A 16,828-nucleotide genomic window follows, 5' to 3' on the forward strand; every position below is an offset into this window, starting at 1 on the left:
GCTTCAACTTTACTCAAAAGATTTAACTAATCCTGTCAGAGAGGGAAAGCATTTGATAAGCATCGGAGACCCTTTAAACAAATGGTGAATATTGTATCCTTAGTGCCAGGGGGTAAGATGGGTCTTCTTTGTGGGGGGGAAGAGGCACGGGGGCAGGCAGAGAGGAGGGGGACACGTGAGGCCATAGTAACATAATGATGTTTTGTAATTTTAGGTCAAGTACTTATTTGTGCAAGCGATGACCGAACATGTTCCCAGCTGAGAGAGTATATCACTATCGGAGCAGAGGCCTTCTTGCTGAGGCTCTACAGGAAAACCTTTGAGAAGGATAGCAAAGCCGAAGAAGTGTGGATGAAATTTAGACGTGAGGACCGTCCAAAGAGAATGGCAAAATCTAACAAAAGGCCTAAAGACCCCCCAAACAAACAAAGGGCTGCCACCAAAGAAAGGACTCTGAAAAAGAAAAAGCGAAGGTTAACCTTAACTCAGATGATGCAACAGTCTGAACAACCTGAAGAGGCAGGAGATGTCAAGGAAGGCTATCCGAGAGACACAGGCAGTAGCCCAGAAAGTTCCTTAGAAGAAATTAAGCATGAGGAATTTGACTTAAACTTGTCCTCTGATGCCGCATATGGAATCCTGAAAGACCCACTCACCATCCTCCATCCGCTCCTGGGCTGTAGTGACCCCTATGCTCTGACGAGGGTGCTCCACGAAGTGGAGCCAAGATACGTGGTTCTGTACGATGCAGAACTGACGTTTGTTCGCCAGCTTGAAATTTACAGGGCGAGCAGGCCCGGGAAGCCTCTGAGGCAAGTTATAAAGAATATGAGCTGTTTCTTCTCTCTCTTTTTTTTTTTTTTTTTTTTGTGGGTGTGTATATATCTATATATACAGAGAGAGTTTTTGTTTTGTTTTTTTTTAGCTGAAGTACAGTTGACATACATTAAATTAGTTTCAGGTGTACAACATCATGATTCACCCATTCTATACATTACAAAATGCTTACCATGATAAGTGTATTACAATATTATTGATTATATTTCCTATGTTGTTCTTTTCATCCCCGTGGCTTATTTATTTTTTTAAGTTTGTACTTCTTAGTCCCCTTCACCCATTTTGCTCATTCTCCCTACTCCCCACCCCCCTTTGGCAACCATCATTGTGTTCTCTATTTGAGTCTGTTTCTCTCTTGTTGTTGTTTATTCATTTTGTTTTTTTAGATTCCACATGTAAGTGACATCATCTGGTATTTATTTGCCAATCTCCATCCGGCTTATCTCACTTAGCTTACTACCCTCTCAGTCCATCCATGTTGTGGCCAATGGCAAGATTTCACTCTTTTTTATGGCTCAGTAATACTCCATTGAACTGCTTCTTTTAAACGCTTCGATTTCACGGTTCTTTAGGCTTTAACACAGACACTTTACCAGTTGGCACATGGATTTTCTTTAACATTCTGTTGTTACGATGTAGGTTAAATTTATGAATCCTTTGGCATCCTGGTCAACCTGGGAAGTTTGCATAGGAAGGATGTCAGATGTTGTAGTAGAACAACAAATCTAGGGGACTATCCATGTTCTGGTTACTTGCTGTTCTGTTGTTCTATACTGTATCCTTTCTGCATTGGTTGTAGCTTATGGGGTGCTGTATCGAGCAAGTATAGGAAATGTATAATAACCTAACTTGTACCAAAATGTGCTATAACTATGACTCAGCTAAAAGGCTTTGATCTTCTAAAATGTCGTTCTTATAAATTTCAAGAAGTGACTCTAAATTACATCCACATAAAATAAGAAAGTATTTGGGGAATTATTGTACAAAGTTTTCTTGAGTTTCAAGAAATAACAGATAAAAAATCTACAGAAATATCAGAGGAGAAAATGATGCCTCTCAAAGAATATAGTGTTCTGGGTCTCCAATTATCTGAGGGAAATAAACAGCAAAATTAATATCCTGAACTCAGTCTGAACCAAAAACAGAGCCAAAAGAAACCTTCCTAGCAGTTTATTGCAGCCTTCCAGAGCAGAGATGAACGGAGCAGGTGGGTCAGAAATAACACAGGATGAAGAGATTAAATGAATTATAGGCTGGTAAATTTTTCAGACTTTGCTACTGATCAGCTTTATAGATAGCTTGTATGCTCCCAAGTTCTTTGTTGCCTGAGAATGGAATAGCGTGATATTTGGAAACAAAATGTCAGAGTCAGAAGGGACCTTGGAGTTCAATTGCTTCCTGCGTTGATGGGAAACTGAGTCCCAGTAATAACGAATGACTTGCCCTTGGCCACATAGCACTTGTGGGGGAGAGCTGAGGTCTCTGGATTCATTGTCCGATGGTTTTTTTTCTCGGTCCACACTTCAAAGAAATATAACCTAGGAGCATAAAGTCCAGAAGAAATGTCGAAGGCTAAAAAAGGAAAAACCTCTGATAGAAGGTGAGGAAGAGAGACAGAGGAGGTACTTAATTCAGCCTTTGAGCAACAAATAAGATAGAAAAGCCGTCCTTCCTAGGAGAAAATAATATATTAAATTATTTTCTCGAGCCCGGTATCACCCATGTGTCTTCTGCATCTCTGTGTATATAACATGTGTGATGACTTGGTTCTGTGAAGACACTGATAAAAAAGAGCCGAGAAAGAAGATAAAGGTCATATAGATTTCATTTGTTTATTTCTCACTAACGTGAACTTTCACAAGCTGCATTTTATAACTACTATCCAACTTTGCAAATGATTGTTTGGCAGACGTGTAAAGAAAAAATTGAAAAAAGAGAAGCTGCTGAGATTTTGTGTTTTCTGATTTGTTTATAGTTATGAGGCAAGGATTATTCTATCCCTCTAGTTATATTTCAGTGTTTACCTAAACTGTGTTCCTCCTTTCGGTGAAGGAGAAAAACGTGGTAATGAGACTTTTACCAGGTGGGGTTTAGGCAGCTTAATTTTAGGTACGTGATTAATGGAGCCTTTTATTCTTGGTCAAATATTTATTATTTGAGCAGTTTAGATTGCTGATTTCAAACGCTACGCTCTTCCTTTCAGTGATTAAAAATTATGTTTTTACAGCCTAAAAGAGTTCTGTTTTAACTGGCAGGGTCTACTTTCTTATATATGGAGGTTCAACCGAGGAACAGCGCTATCTCACTGCTTTGCGGAAAGAAAAGGAAGCTTTTGAGAAACTCATAAGGTAAAAGATAGAGGCCTTTTAAGATCTAGAGGCTTCTCTGGGTGGGGGCATATCTGATTGCCCTCAGGAAAGATGGAAGGGGGAAGAAGTTGGGAGCATCACCTCAAGATAAACCTGTGGTCTGATTCATCCCTGGGGTATGTGCACATTTCTTGTCTCCTCCCTCTCTTTTTCCACCTATCTCCAGTTGCCTTTCAGTGGTTTAACGGGATATTGGAAACGTGGCGAGAGCTGCTTGTAAAGACATGTAACATAAAACACCAAAAATACAGCTCAACCACTCCTTTTCTAAGATACATGTTCTTAAATCTCCCCCTCCCAGCCCCCACCCCCACACACAAGCTTTCTCCCTTCCCTTGGAATTATGATTTATTTTCTCCTGGTGAAATTTCCATTGTCTGTGGGTGGGTGACTGCCTTACCATTTGCTGGGAAATGCTTTTACAACCGAGTCAGTTCAGATCACCAGCAGTAGAATCACTCTGGGAAAGTATTTTTTTGAAGGTGTGATGTTTATCTGAATGTACGTGTACTGTTTTAGGATGAGTGTCTGGTAATGTTCCAAATCCAAATAGAAAATGCTTTCCAGTGTAACATTAGGAAAATGTTCTAAGTGACATGTGCACAGACTAGATGGCCACCTTTGACCCACCGCAGGTGTTTGAGAAATCTGATAACCTTGTACCGGGGTGTTGTCAAGGAGATGGCAGCTTGGTGTGGGAAGATGGGTCACATGATCTCTAAGGAGCCTCAAAAGACAGGGCAGGGGCTAGATGGGGCATCCTTGAGCTGAGCCAGAGAAGAGGCTAGACCAGAGGAGACCATGGCTTGGACTGACCAATCTTCCAAGCCACAGATATTGGTAATGCATCAGTGGCAATGAGAGGGCAGAAATCATTTTTAGTGGCTGTTAGCATGCCAGGACTCTACACAGAATTTCAAAATGAACAACCTTCCTCCAACACTGACTATGGGCTAAACCTAAAATCTCCCCGTACCCCAGTCCATCCAGGGCATGCATTCCCAGGTGCCTCCTGAATCAAGGCCACTGAGTCCCTGTGGAGCGGCTCAGCATACTACATGGGCAGGACCACCCCCCTGCCCCGCCCATATCCTTTGTGAGTACTACATGCCTTGGCCACAGATTCTTCCAGCTTCTGGTTAGTCCTTTCAGCCTATGAAAATGTTTTCTGTTAACATGCTCTATGGGATGGTTTATATGGTCTATGTGTATATGTATAGGGTTTTCTTTTTTAAGATTTTACTTATTTATTAGAGAGCATGAGCGGGGGCTGGTGAGGGTAGGGCAGAAGGAGAGAGAGAAGCAGACTCCTCGGTGAGCAGGGAGCCCAACACCGGGCTCGATCCCAGGACCTTGGGATCATGACCTGAACCAAAGGTAGATGCTTAACCGAACTGCTTAAAATAAATAAAATATTTCAGAGAGTGTGATAACCAACCAGGTGTTAAACAGCTGGCCTCTTCTTGTCCAAAGCTTTTAGTTCTTCTCTGTGTCTTCTAGATCTTCACTCCCCCAAGACTCAAAACAGTCAACAGATGTCTACTGGGCATCTCTGAGGCACCAAGCCCTGTGCTAATAATAAAATGCTGTAGTCACAGTGGTGCTGGAGGTCCCTCCCCTCCTCGAGCTCATCCTCTAGTGGAAAAGACGAACATTAGGTAATAATACTACACTAACTGGACATGTACAGAGTCTGGCTGTAAAGGTGAAGGAATGGGTGTGCTAGCACAGGTCAGACCTGGCCCAGGGTGGGGACCCGGGTGCCTTCACAGAAGAAGTGACAGGTAAACAATGCATGAGGAGTGTGCACTAGGTGCTACATCGACAGGGTGGGAAGGGGCTTCTGTGTGTGAAAGCTCCAGGGTATCAGAAGCCCTGCTGAGGATTCAGAACGTGCCTGTAGAGGCGATAAGACAGCATTGAAGCATTCTCAGTAGAAAGTCTATTTTTAGAGGCTCTCTCTTGGCCTCCTAACGGAGGAATGGATAGAGCAGGGAAACAAGTCCGGAGAAAAGGTGGTAGCCAAGATTAGGTTGACAGGGAGAAGGGAACAGATTGAAGAGAGATGCAGGAGATGGAATCACAGAATTGTTGCTAGGGGCGCCTGGGTGGCTCAGTCGGTTAAGCATCTGCCTTCGGCTGGGGTCGTGATCCCAGGGTCCTGGAATCGGGTCCCGTGTCAGGCTCCCTGCCCAGTGGGGAGTCTGCTTCTCCCTCTCCCTCTGCCTGCCACTCCCCCTGCTTGTGCTCTCTCTCTGTCAAATAAATAAATAAATTCTAAAAAAAAAAAAAAAAGAATTGGTGCTATAGGATGTGGGTCAGTATCTCCTAACCAGTCCTTCACTCTTTACAAAACATCCTCTGCCTGAGTCTTCCTGAGTTAACCGTCCCCGAGTTACAGATGAGTACAGAGAGCTAAAGATCATTCAGATTAGGTTACTGGTGTTCATGCTGAGGGTCCCTAAGACCACCCGCCGGCTCAGCGATTCACCAGAAGGGCCCACAGGAGCCAGAAAAACTGGTATCCTCCCAGTTTGGGTATATGACAGCAAAAGGACACAGATTAAAATCAGAGAAGGGTAAGAAGCCATGGAGCCAAGTCCAGGAAAATCCAGGTATAAGCTCCCAGGTGTCCTCTCCCTGTGGAGTCACACCGATGTACTTCATCCTCCCAGCCACAGTGTGTGACAGCTCATGGCGAGCGTTATCCACAGGGAAGCTTACCCAGACCTTGGGGTCCAGCGTTTTTATTGGGGGTCAGTCATGTAGACACAGTACCCACATGGCAGACTCCATCCCCCCAGAGCAAAAACAGGTATTCACCATAAATCAAGGTGTGCACATAGATCATCTGATCACACTGGTGCCATGTGGCCTCAGGCCTCAGGCATATAAAACCCTCTTATAAGGGAGGATATTCCAAGGTTTCAGAGCTCATTCCCAGAATGAGGGTTCAGAGCTTATCTCCCTGAGGAGACTGGGCCTTTCCTGCAGGGTTGTAGCCAAGAGAGCCTGGTAGAATGTGGGGAAGAAGGAACCTGAGTAAGTTGAGTTTTCATGCTCTAGGCTGCCTCTTCTTTAATGAATCAGGGAACCTCATCTAGAAAAGAATACTTTTAGTAGATTGTGGCAAGATACTGCAGACTCCGTGCCATTCCTGTTGTATACAAGTGAGTCTCCACATCAGAGGGCTCGGTGACAAGGTGTGGATAAGCCTGGCCCATACTGGAATCCACCCAGCGGAATCTGGAATATGGACTGTCCCCTACATTTCAGTCTACCTGATAATTTCCATATCACATTTTAATGTAATTTTATCTCTGGCCTGGTTTAATTTCCTAGCTCTCAGTGGTGACCATCTACTTATTTTAAGGTAGATCTTCCCGTATTACACAGCAATCAGATAGTTACACCATTTAGAATCTTAAGATATTTACTTTCCCAGAAAACTTGGGGAATTTGAGAAGTGTTTGTTTTGAAAAGGAAAATATATGTGAGGTGCGTTGCTGAAAGAGCATTTGCACCGAGCCTGTCCTTGGAAATTTAATGTGAGAATAAGACAATGTGCTTTTGCCAGGACCTCCATGGGTGATGTCGTAAGAATAAAAGCAGTGCTACTATTTAAAATAACCCGAAAGGAATGAATCTGGCAAACTGGCAGTGGAAGGATAGCTTGTCTGGGCTAGATCATTCAATTACAGATGTCAAGAGAGAAAAAAAAAAAAATGACACTCCTAAGTATTGATAATAAAATGCTCCCTGGGTAGAAGAAAAAAAAAAAAAAGCATTCTGAGTGTACATAGTTTTAGAGAGGTCACTGCTTTTCAAAGGCAGGGGTAAGGTTCTTTGGAATTTTAGTCAGCAAACATGATCGCCAGGGCGCCTGTCTGGCTCTGTCAGTGAAGCACACAACTCTTGATCTTGTGTTTGTGAGTTCGAGCCCCACGTTGAGTGTAGAGATTCCTTAAAAAATAAAAAAAGAACTATGTGACCCTAAAATGAGTTAGCATGTGGGCCAGAATCCATGCCCATTGGAGGAAGACTTCTAGTTCAGTGCCTCCCCCCTATATTATCATTGTTGTACAGGCTATTCAGATATCATTAAAGATCTTAAAGCAAAAATAAGAAACCTCTGTACTTTAGATTAAGTGGAAATAAGAATCTGCATTTGTAGTTATCATTTTGTATCTGTCACACGGAGCGACTTGGGTAATTATGCTAAATGTTGAAAGCAAAGAACTGAATATTTATTATGATGGCAAGTTTCTGTTATATTAGTTTGAGTTACCAGTTAGGGAGACTTACTATGTTCTTCACAATCCAGGCTTCATTTCAGGAGTTTATTATTTCTCGGATTCAATTTGCAGTTAAGTTCTAACATTTCATAGTAAACTAGCTGTTTTTATATAACAATATTACTTGAAACCGTTGTGGAATCATCTGAAAGCAAATCTTTGGTTTTTCAGCATTATCATGGATAATTAGGGAATGAGGTAACCACATTATAAGAAAAGTACAGTTATAATAACAGCTAACATTTTATAATGCCTATTATGTGCCAGGCACTGTTCTGAGTACCTTCTACAGTGGATAATCCTCCTAACATGACTCTTTTGGGGTAGGTTTTATTATTATGCCCATTTTACAGATGAAATTGAGGCACAGAGCCACTAAACTACTTGCCCAAGGCTGCACGGCCAGTCAGTAGTTTCAGATTCACGGAATAGGAATTCATACTCTAACCCACTAGGCTATACAGCCACTCACAGACTACAAATTAATCAGAAAATGGGGATGCCCCCATGTGTGATATGTAGCTTAGCCAGTAAAGTAAGTGGAAATAAAGAGAAAAAAGATGCCCAGTATTAATCCCAAATGTTAAAGAAAAAGAAATTGAAGAGCAATAATTTTGCTGAATAGTTTGCCCTTTGTCCTCAACGCAAGTCCAGTAGGTATCACGGAGCAGTAATGAGTGGCTTTCAGGGCCACAGCCATTGCAAAGACTATTCCAGCAGGCCACACTTGACGCTCATGTTGAGAATCGTGAGGAAGAACGGACCTGGAACTATGCTGGCCCCCTCATGTGAACTGTTTACAAAATGCCGTACTAATAATAACTTTGAGTTTGTATATTGTTTCAAGGAGTATAGAATTTAAAGTTGTAATTTCTGTTCTTCAGTGGTATCTTGGAGTGGTACCCTGTTCTAAAACATCGTTTATCCAGGGCGCCTGGGTGGCTCAGTTGGTTAAGCGACTGCCTTCGGCTCAGGTCATGATCCTGGAGTCCCGGGATCGAGTCCCGCATCGGGCTCCCTGCTCAGCGGGGAGTCTGCTTCTCCCTCTGACCCTCCCCCCTCTCATGTGCTCTCTCTCTCTCTCTCTCTCTCTCTCTCATTCTCTCTCTCAAATAAATAAATAAAATCTTAAAAAAAAATAAAAAAATAAAACATCGTTTATCCAGAGTGGTTGGAAAATCGGTCCATCCGGTTTTATTTCCTTTAATTAGAAAGTCTTTGCTTTTTAGCCCTTACTTAAATGATTAGTGAGTACTGAGGGCCCATCCGCCTTCTGCCTCACGGTACCCTGGGCTCTGTTCCTGCCGTTGGTCAGTCGCACCATTGTGTCATGCCTGCTTATGCTCCCCGAACTCAGTTTCCTGCCCTACGAGGGCTGAGAGCCAGCCTCATACATCCCTTCTGTCCCTCCTAGACATAGCACTTGCTGGTTCATGGATTGATGATAACGTACTTCCCTAGTTTTGAAAAATAAGACCATGGCAAGCCTGGCTCTTTGGTTATCAAGGATATTGTCATAATTGTCGTCCCTGATTACGAGTCTTAGCTGTGGTTGTACTGTCCTGTCAGTCTACCAGATGTGGGATGCCGAGCTACCTAGAAGACAGGAATTACTGTGTAACCATGTGTATATCAGAGCACCTAACATGGCAGGTAGGAGCACTCCAGAAAGGTTTTTAGAACAAATGCATGAGCGAGGGAATTCATGCTGCAGTATTGCCAACAGGAGATGTTGATTTTTTGTTTAAATCTCTGTTGGGGCCTCTCACCTGGAGGTTTTTGAATCGAAGTTCCATCATCTGTGCTTTGATTTTCTTAATCATTGATTTTTTTAACCATTCCTATTTATGATTTACTCTGAACGTATTAGAATATAAATTATTTAAATTATTCTTAATGCTCAATAACACATTAGCATGTTTTTATAAAAAGTCTCAATCTCTTGGTGGCATTTTTTACCTGCTTATTTCATGTCCCAAAGTGCATGAAGGACATAGAGAATGGAAAATAAACAGCAGCTCTTTTTAACTCTGGAAGATCGGAAGTAGCACCCAACCAAGAAATTCTTTCTCCTTCCTTTACCTGCCGCTCATCTGTGTATATTTACTGTACTTATTTATCTAACATATTTCTCATCTTGACACTCTTGTGGCCATTTTTATGTTAGAATCTATAAAAGATTAAAATCTGGAATTTTGAAATTCATTCAAGAAACTGTTTAAACTATTTTCCGCCCCAGGGAGAAGGCCAGCATGGTGGTCCCTGAAGGAAGGGAAGGTAGGGACGAAGCAAATCCGGACCTGGTCAGGGGCTGCGCAGCTGCAGGTGCTCCCACCGACACCCGGAAAGCAGGTGAGACCCACCCTGTGCCACGCACTCCCGGCGCCTGCCACAGAGGCTCTGGGGTCCTAGAGCATCTCTGCAGAGGCGGGGTTTTTCTCAAGAAACTTGTAAAACTGGGTGCCGGTGCTGCCTTTCACTAACCACATGGCCCTCCCAGAGCTGTGGCTCCTCATGGGTAGAATAAGGGGGCTGTGTTGTAGGCACCCCAACCTTGAAATCAGTCACGGTCCAGCATTGCTTGTAAATGTGGTTGGCTGGCTGAGATTCAAAATGTACTTTTGCAAAGAAACTTTGATAAGTGGCATTTAGGTTCTTATTTTTACCCGAAGAAGCCGCTTTACCGCAGGCAAACAGGAGTTGTCTGGAGCACATCCCCACTTCTCTTCTTGCCTCCGTGTGTTGCTTCTTGGCACTTCTCCAGATCCCAGGTGCGTGGCTCCCTCCTTGCGGTGCAGTGTCTGAACTGTGGTGTGCCAGCAAGACGTGCTGAATTCCAAGTGCAGCGTGACCCAGATGTAACCACCCCCTCCCCCGCTTCCCGTATCCCCGTTTCCCCATGGCAGCAGCTGCGGTCAGCCAAGCGGCCTGAGGAGCGCAATATGATGGAGTTGACTTGGCCTCTGGTGGGGGCCCGGTTAGAGCCGCGGGCCTCCCAAACCCAGTATACTCAGGCATAACCTCAAAGGCTTGTTAAAGCTATGGAGCCACAGGCCTCAGTCCATGGAAATTCTCATTCAGTGCATCTGAAATGGGGTCAGCACCTCAGGGCCTTCTGATGGGAGTGGTCCCTGGACTGAACTTTGGGAAACATGGCCTCAGAGCATCTAGGTCTTTTTTGAAGAAGATTCTTATTAACTCAGGTCGGTGACATTTCATGCAGAATATAGAACGCCAGGCCGAATGAAGGAAGCTAGATTTGAGCATGTAAGTGCCACGCAGAATGCTATTTACGGAAGTCTGTCCTGAGTTCAGTCCTCCAGGCCCTTGTCATGTCCTGCGGCTGCTGTAACAACTGACCACAAACTCAGGGGCTTGAAACAACATACGTTTCTTATCTTACACTTATTGTCTTAAAATTCCAAAGTCCAAACAGGTTTCACTGGGCTAAAACCAAGGTGTGAGCCGGGCTGTGCTCCTCCTGGAGGCTCTAGGGAAGACTCCATCTCCCTGCCTTTCCTTTCTAGAGGCACCTGCACTCTTTGGCTCCTGGCCCCATCCTCTACCTTCAGAGCCGGTGGCTCTGACTCTGCCCTTCCTGCTTCCCTCTTTCACTTGTAAGGACCTTTGGGCCCGCTTGGCTAATCCAGAACAATCTCCTAAATTTAATCACATTTGCAGTGTCCCTTTTGCCATGTAAAGTAACATATTCACACATTCCAGGGATTAGAACATGGGCATCTCAAAGGGACCGTTATTCTGCGCACGGCAGCCCCTGGTCCTCACAAGTACTGTCCTTAAGCCAGCAGCCTTAGCATTACCTGGGATGTCGTTAGAAACGCAGAGTCTCAGGCCCCACCCCAGACCTACTGAATACAGAACCTCCTCTAACTTGCTCCCAGGCGATTCTGGGCACATTCGAATGTGGGAAGTTCTGGTCCACCGGCTTCTTCCATTTTCCTACGTCCAGACTCACTGGTACAAGAACTAACGGCTCCAGAATTTTTCACGACAGCTTCTAAGGCAGTTGACTCAGCAAGCGTTTTTAGGCGTCTAGTACGTGCCGACTCTGTCATAGGAATTAGGAATGCAATGGTCAGTAGGATGTGGGCAGTGAGACCATCAGGGACCAGACGTCCAGGTAGCTGCAGAGGGAAGGTGACAGCAAATGCTGGTGTTCATGAATCATCATGACTTTTCTCACAGCTCTATTTAGTTTAAGAGAAATCGCTTTTATTTACTCTGTAAACAAACCTTTCTGAAAACACAGAAAAATGAGGAATAACAACATGGGGTATTATGTTACCGTGCATCACAGGTTGACAGCAGAAACAGATTTGATTTGATTTTTTATTTTTTTAAAGATTTATTTATTTAGAGAGAGAGAGCGAGCAGGGGACGGAGCAGAGGGAGAGAAGGGAGAGAAGCAGGCTCCCCGCTGAGCATGGAGCCCAGCGTGGGACTCAATCTCACAACCCGGAGATCATGACCTGAGCCAAAATCAAGTCCAGCACTTAACCAACTGAGCCACCCAGGCGCCCCAGAAACACAGATTTTAAACTTTCATTGTTCTCTTCCGTCTTTGAGAGCTCTTCCTCAGTGCCATCACCTAAGATGCTGCTTTTTGTTCCCAGGCGGCCAGGAACAGAGCCGGACGCCGCAGACTATAGTCGTGGATGTGCGTGAGTTTCGCAGTGAACTGCCGTCCCTGATCCACCGTCGGGGCATCGACATCGAACCTGTGACTCTGGAGGTCGGAGACTACATTCTGACCCCGGAAATGTGCGTGGAGCGTAAGAGCATCAGCGACCTGATTGGCTCGTTAAGCAACGGCCGCCTATACGGCCAGTGCGTCTCCATGTCCCGCTACTACAAGCGCCCGGTGCTGCTCATCGAGTTCGACCCCGGCAAGCCCTTCTCCCTCACGTCCCGGGGCGCACTCCATCAGGAGATCTCCAGCAACGACATCAGCTCCAAACTCACCCTCCTCACGCTCCACTTCCCCAGACTCCGGATTCTCTGGTGCCCCTCCCCTCACGCCACCGCCGAGCTGTTCGAGGAGCTGAAGCAGAACAGGCCACAGCCCGATGCGGCCACGGCCATGGCCGTCACAGCGGATTCGGAAACGCTCCCGGAGTCGGAGAAGTACAATCCCGGCCCCCAGGACTTCTTGTTAAAGATGCCGGGGGTGAATGCCAAGAACTGTCGCACCTTGATGCAGCACGTGCAGAACATCGCAGAGCTCGCCAGCCTGTCGCAGGACAAACTGGCAGGTATTCTGGGCAACGCCGGGAATGCCAAGCAGCTCTATGACTTCATTCACACCTCTTACGCAGACGTCGTGTCTAAGGGGAAAATGAGAAAATGAACAGTGACGTCTGTCTTCTTGTCCCCAGACCGTGCTTTCCAGCCGCTCTTTGCCGGCATTCATGGGTCCCCATTCATCATTAGTTCCCGATTGCCTGGTCTTCCAGCACTTAACGGCCGAGCCGTCCGCTTACTGGCTCTGCGCACCAGAAGCCAAGATTCCTCTCGGAAGTCTTAAGTTCAGACACCATTTTCACGTTCCCGCGCCTGCTCTCCTCCCTCCCCCCGCTGCCCAGGCCAGGGTCCGCATGCTCCGTTCTTAAGTGAGGTGGGTCCGGAGCCGGGGAGGTGTCCGCAGGTGTTTCTAGAAGGCCATTCTTGAAACAGGCGGCAGTTTATGTTTCTGACACAAACCGGTAAAACATACAATCATATTCTTACCCGCTTCAGAGGTGCCCCGGAACCCAGAGAAGGAAACCCCTCTGCCATCCTTTACCAGTTCTCCCCACATTGTCCTCAAACACGTTCTGGCATCTTTCTGCCTCTAAGAGAAATTCCTGGGGACTCCCTGGTGCCCGTGTAAGACAGCCTCCTCGAAACCTCGCTGGTTCATTCCCTAATCCCCTGAGCGTGTGGGACATGTACTATGACTCGGTTGTGCAAAGCCAGTAGTTTTTAGACATGAAATGAATTCCCTCTTTCCAGAAATTGATGGTGCAAGTGAAGGAGTCCTTGGAATGCTCATTTTTTCAAATATTTAACCTCCTAACTCTGAGATCTCTAAGCCCGAACGGCGAGTTAGAGTCTCCTAAGACTTCCTCATCCCTGAGCCTCTCTTCCCACGCCCTGAGACCACCAGCACCAGAGCTTCTCCTCGCCCAGTATAAGTTCACCCTCCGATCCCCCCCTCTTCCTGTCCCTGTGCTGAGCGCCTCCTTGCATCTCTGTGAGGGTCCCCACACAAGCAAATTGAGTGGCCCAGCAAGTCTTTAAGATTTGGTTTTCCTTCCTGGAGTCAAGAGAAAGGACTTAAAAAGTAAGTGGAAGATCAATGCGTAGAATATCTAAGAATTCCAGAGAAATATATACATACTTAAAAACTCACAAAACCATCTCCTTCTCAAACATTCCGACTGGGTTAAATTAGCTTTTTACTGAAGTGTACATATGGGACATTCATAGCATCTTTGTGCCGTTTTTAAACTTTTATATTTCACCATTGTTAAGTTAGGTCTTATTCTCCTATCTAGTAATGAGTAGTAAATTTTCTACCTCAAGAGCTGATGTGGATATAGACATCAGTCTCACTAGCCATACCACACAGTTACACGTTTCCTCCATGTCGGCCATGTTTTTGTTCGTCACAGTGTTTGAGCTCAGAGTAGACACTGGACCACGTAACACAAAATGGTCTTCACCTTCACAGAAGTTCTTTCAACAGACCTCTCCAAGTTGAACCTTTCATGTCGACTTCTTGTTCTCTTGGTAGGTTAACCTACATTGGTACTGCTAAAGCAGATTTGGATTTCAAACTCGATACAGGGTACCACAAGAATGAATTAAGGGGTATCAGGGAACCGTGTTGTTACATGGAATTCTGTATAGTGATCTGAGGAACAGAGAAGAGGACAGGAAACAAAAGTTAGTTTAAGATAGAATAAAGGGTTGGGCTACTAAATGTTGTCCGAGGATTAAAAAGCGACCTTGGAGACTAGAAAACAAGATGTCAGGTACATGTATTAATTTTCACTTCATTATGTATTTAAGAGTCCAGTCAGAGTGAAAAGTACGTTAAAATCGACATAGCGCCTCAAAAGGAGATGGTTATTACGATTTTTCTTCACCCTAGTCTGGGGCTTCTGCTTATGGTATATAGTTTCTGGTTTCTCTTGTAGAATTCCACCTGCCTTATATTGTTCTTTCATTACATAAAAGGCAGATCAGAACATAGCACGTCTTTTGATATGGGTCTCACTCCAATTTAAGCTTTCAGAAATCAGCTCTGTTCTTAAAGCCGCCATTTTAAACAAGCCTTGTCATCTAGTACAACATGGGAAACAGCCTTAGTAGTATTTAGAGAGCCGGTGTCTCTGGCTGTCAGATGCTATTATTTGCTGTTGTACGTGCTGGACATTTGAAGATGTGCACTGTCTCGTGTGTATCTGAATTAGGACTGGTAGTTTCTAATGAACTCGAAAATGCTCGTTACAGATGCAAGGCTCTCACTCCCACTTCCCCTTCCAACTAAATAAATATATTTTAATGTGTCTCCAGTTATGGAAAGCCTTCAGTACAACCATCGTGTATTGACTTTTATCACATTCTCTTACAGATTTTTACAGTCTAAGAATCTTTGGCAAGGGAACTAATGCATGAATTTGCAAAATTAATTTATCACTTTGTTATCTAGCATCATACTGTTACCTTTGCCTTTTTTCTTTCAGAATAGTAAATATCCCTTTTACTTACGAACTAATGCTTAGCTTTTTAAAAACCTTTTTTTAAAGGCCTGAGATCAGCATTATTCTATTTTACCAAGTTTTTTCCATAAAAATCAGAGCGTGTGGAAGATGAGAGAAACCGTTTCCAACTTTGTTTAAATCATAGTGCCTCTTGATATTTTTTTAAAGTTATACAACAAGAAATCATTTTATAGAGTAATAGTGGCCATAAATAATGTCCTTTTGGCAAGAAGTTGCCACTTCTTCAGTCTGGGGCTCAGGAGACCATATGTCTCTGTAGGTTTGAGTACATCCAGAATGCAGTTTCCCAGCTCACGAGGGACTGAAAATAATTGTCCCATTCATCAACCCACCGGGACACAGAGGGTTAAGTCTAGATTTGGTTGTGTTGAGATAACAGAATATAGAATTAATAACTGGCCTTCAGCCGGAAAGTCTACACTGAAACAAATGCGAAGAAGTGCGTGGGGGGAGAGAGACAGACATCATTAGTCTTTGCTTTTGTTTTTCAAGCATAATTTGATTTTCCTTTGGCTCAGAAAACTTTAGGGAAATTCTCTTCTCCTTTGTGTTCAGTTTAGCCTAGAAAGATCCTTTTAAAAACCAACAGTTTAGGAAAGTTCTTTTCTCAGTCTTGAATATATTAAAACATATCCAGACTTCAACGTGCATTGTCATTTTTCTTCATTATTTTGCTTTCTATTTTGGTTTATTGCTACTTCCTGTCCAATTCCAAACTCCAGTACTTAACCATCTTTATCCACAGGTTTTTGGTAAGCCACGCCACTGCTGTTCTTTGATTTACGGGTATGTAAGCCAAAATTTGGTTGGGAGGGAGACATAACTGATTTATATCAATTTGTAACAAGAGTTGTATGTGAGTGTGTTTTTAATAAAATGTGTATTCCGTATTTTCCTCAGCATTTTGTGGGCAAAGTAAAAATAACAATGTATAGTAAAAGGACATGTATTCCCAGCGCATTTGTATTTCCAACACGTTGGTAAATATAATTTAAAATGAAGAGAATATTTAATGTGTTTTTTGTTGTGCAGAATAAATGATTAAAGCCAAACTGCTCTCCCAACCCCCTGCTTTTGCGTTTGACATGCATGGTAAACCCACTTTCTGAGGCCTCAGCATGATTTTCTTTGGGTTATTTTTCTCTTACTGCTTTTTATTTTGTACATGTGTCCTTAAGGAGGGGGAGAAAAAAAAACTATTCTCCTTCTGAAAACACTCATTTGTTGACATGTAATGAATATGTGGTTAGCACAATGCTTGGAACATCTTAACTCAACAGAGATTAATTTCCTGCTGCCCCTGACTCATACCGTCTTCTTTTTTCTTTTTCTTTTTTTTTTTTTTTGTTCCTTCAGCGTCAAAGTTGAAAGTAAATTATCCTTTTGACACATCTAGAATTTACTGTAATCTCTTAGGTTTAATTATTATTTAATGAGTTTACTAATTGGCTCACTTTGATGATTTTGTTATTTTGGTTTCTGCTTGAAAACATAGAACCAATCCCTTTTTTTAGCAAGGCGTAAGACGGGTTATTTT

General features: G+C 43.8%; 1 protein-coding gene across 5 annotated transcripts in view; it reads left to right on the forward strand.

Moving 5' to 3' along the window:
* Positions 1–16,374, forward strand: part of ERCC4 (ERCC excision repair 4, endonuclease catalytic subunit) — a 30,786-nt gene extending 14,412 nt beyond the window's left edge. For all 5 annotated transcript variants that reach the window (XM_027611586.2, XM_027611588.2, XM_027611589.2 and 2 more), the window contains 4 exons: positions 215–812; positions 3,093–3,185; positions 9,741–9,853; positions 12,136–16,374. In XM_027611586.2, coding sequence (XP_027467387.1) covers positions 215–812; positions 3,093–3,185; positions 9,741–9,853; positions 12,136–12,869 — 1,538 coding nt within the window. In that variant the 3' untranslated portion in view covers positions 12,870–16,374. The remainder of the gene's footprint in view (positions 1–214; positions 813–3,092; positions 3,186–9,740; positions 9,854–12,135) is intronic.
* The last annotated feature ends 454 nt before the right edge of the window (positions 16,375–16,828 follow it).

Source organism: Zalophus californianus, chromosome 10 (genome assembly GCF_009762305.2).
Source record: "Zalophus californianus isolate mZalCal1 chromosome 10, mZalCal1.pri.v2, whole genome shotgun sequence".
In the NCBI taxonomy this organism is placed as follows: domain Eukaryota; kingdom Metazoa; phylum Chordata; class Mammalia; order Carnivora; family Otariidae; genus Zalophus; species Zalophus californianus.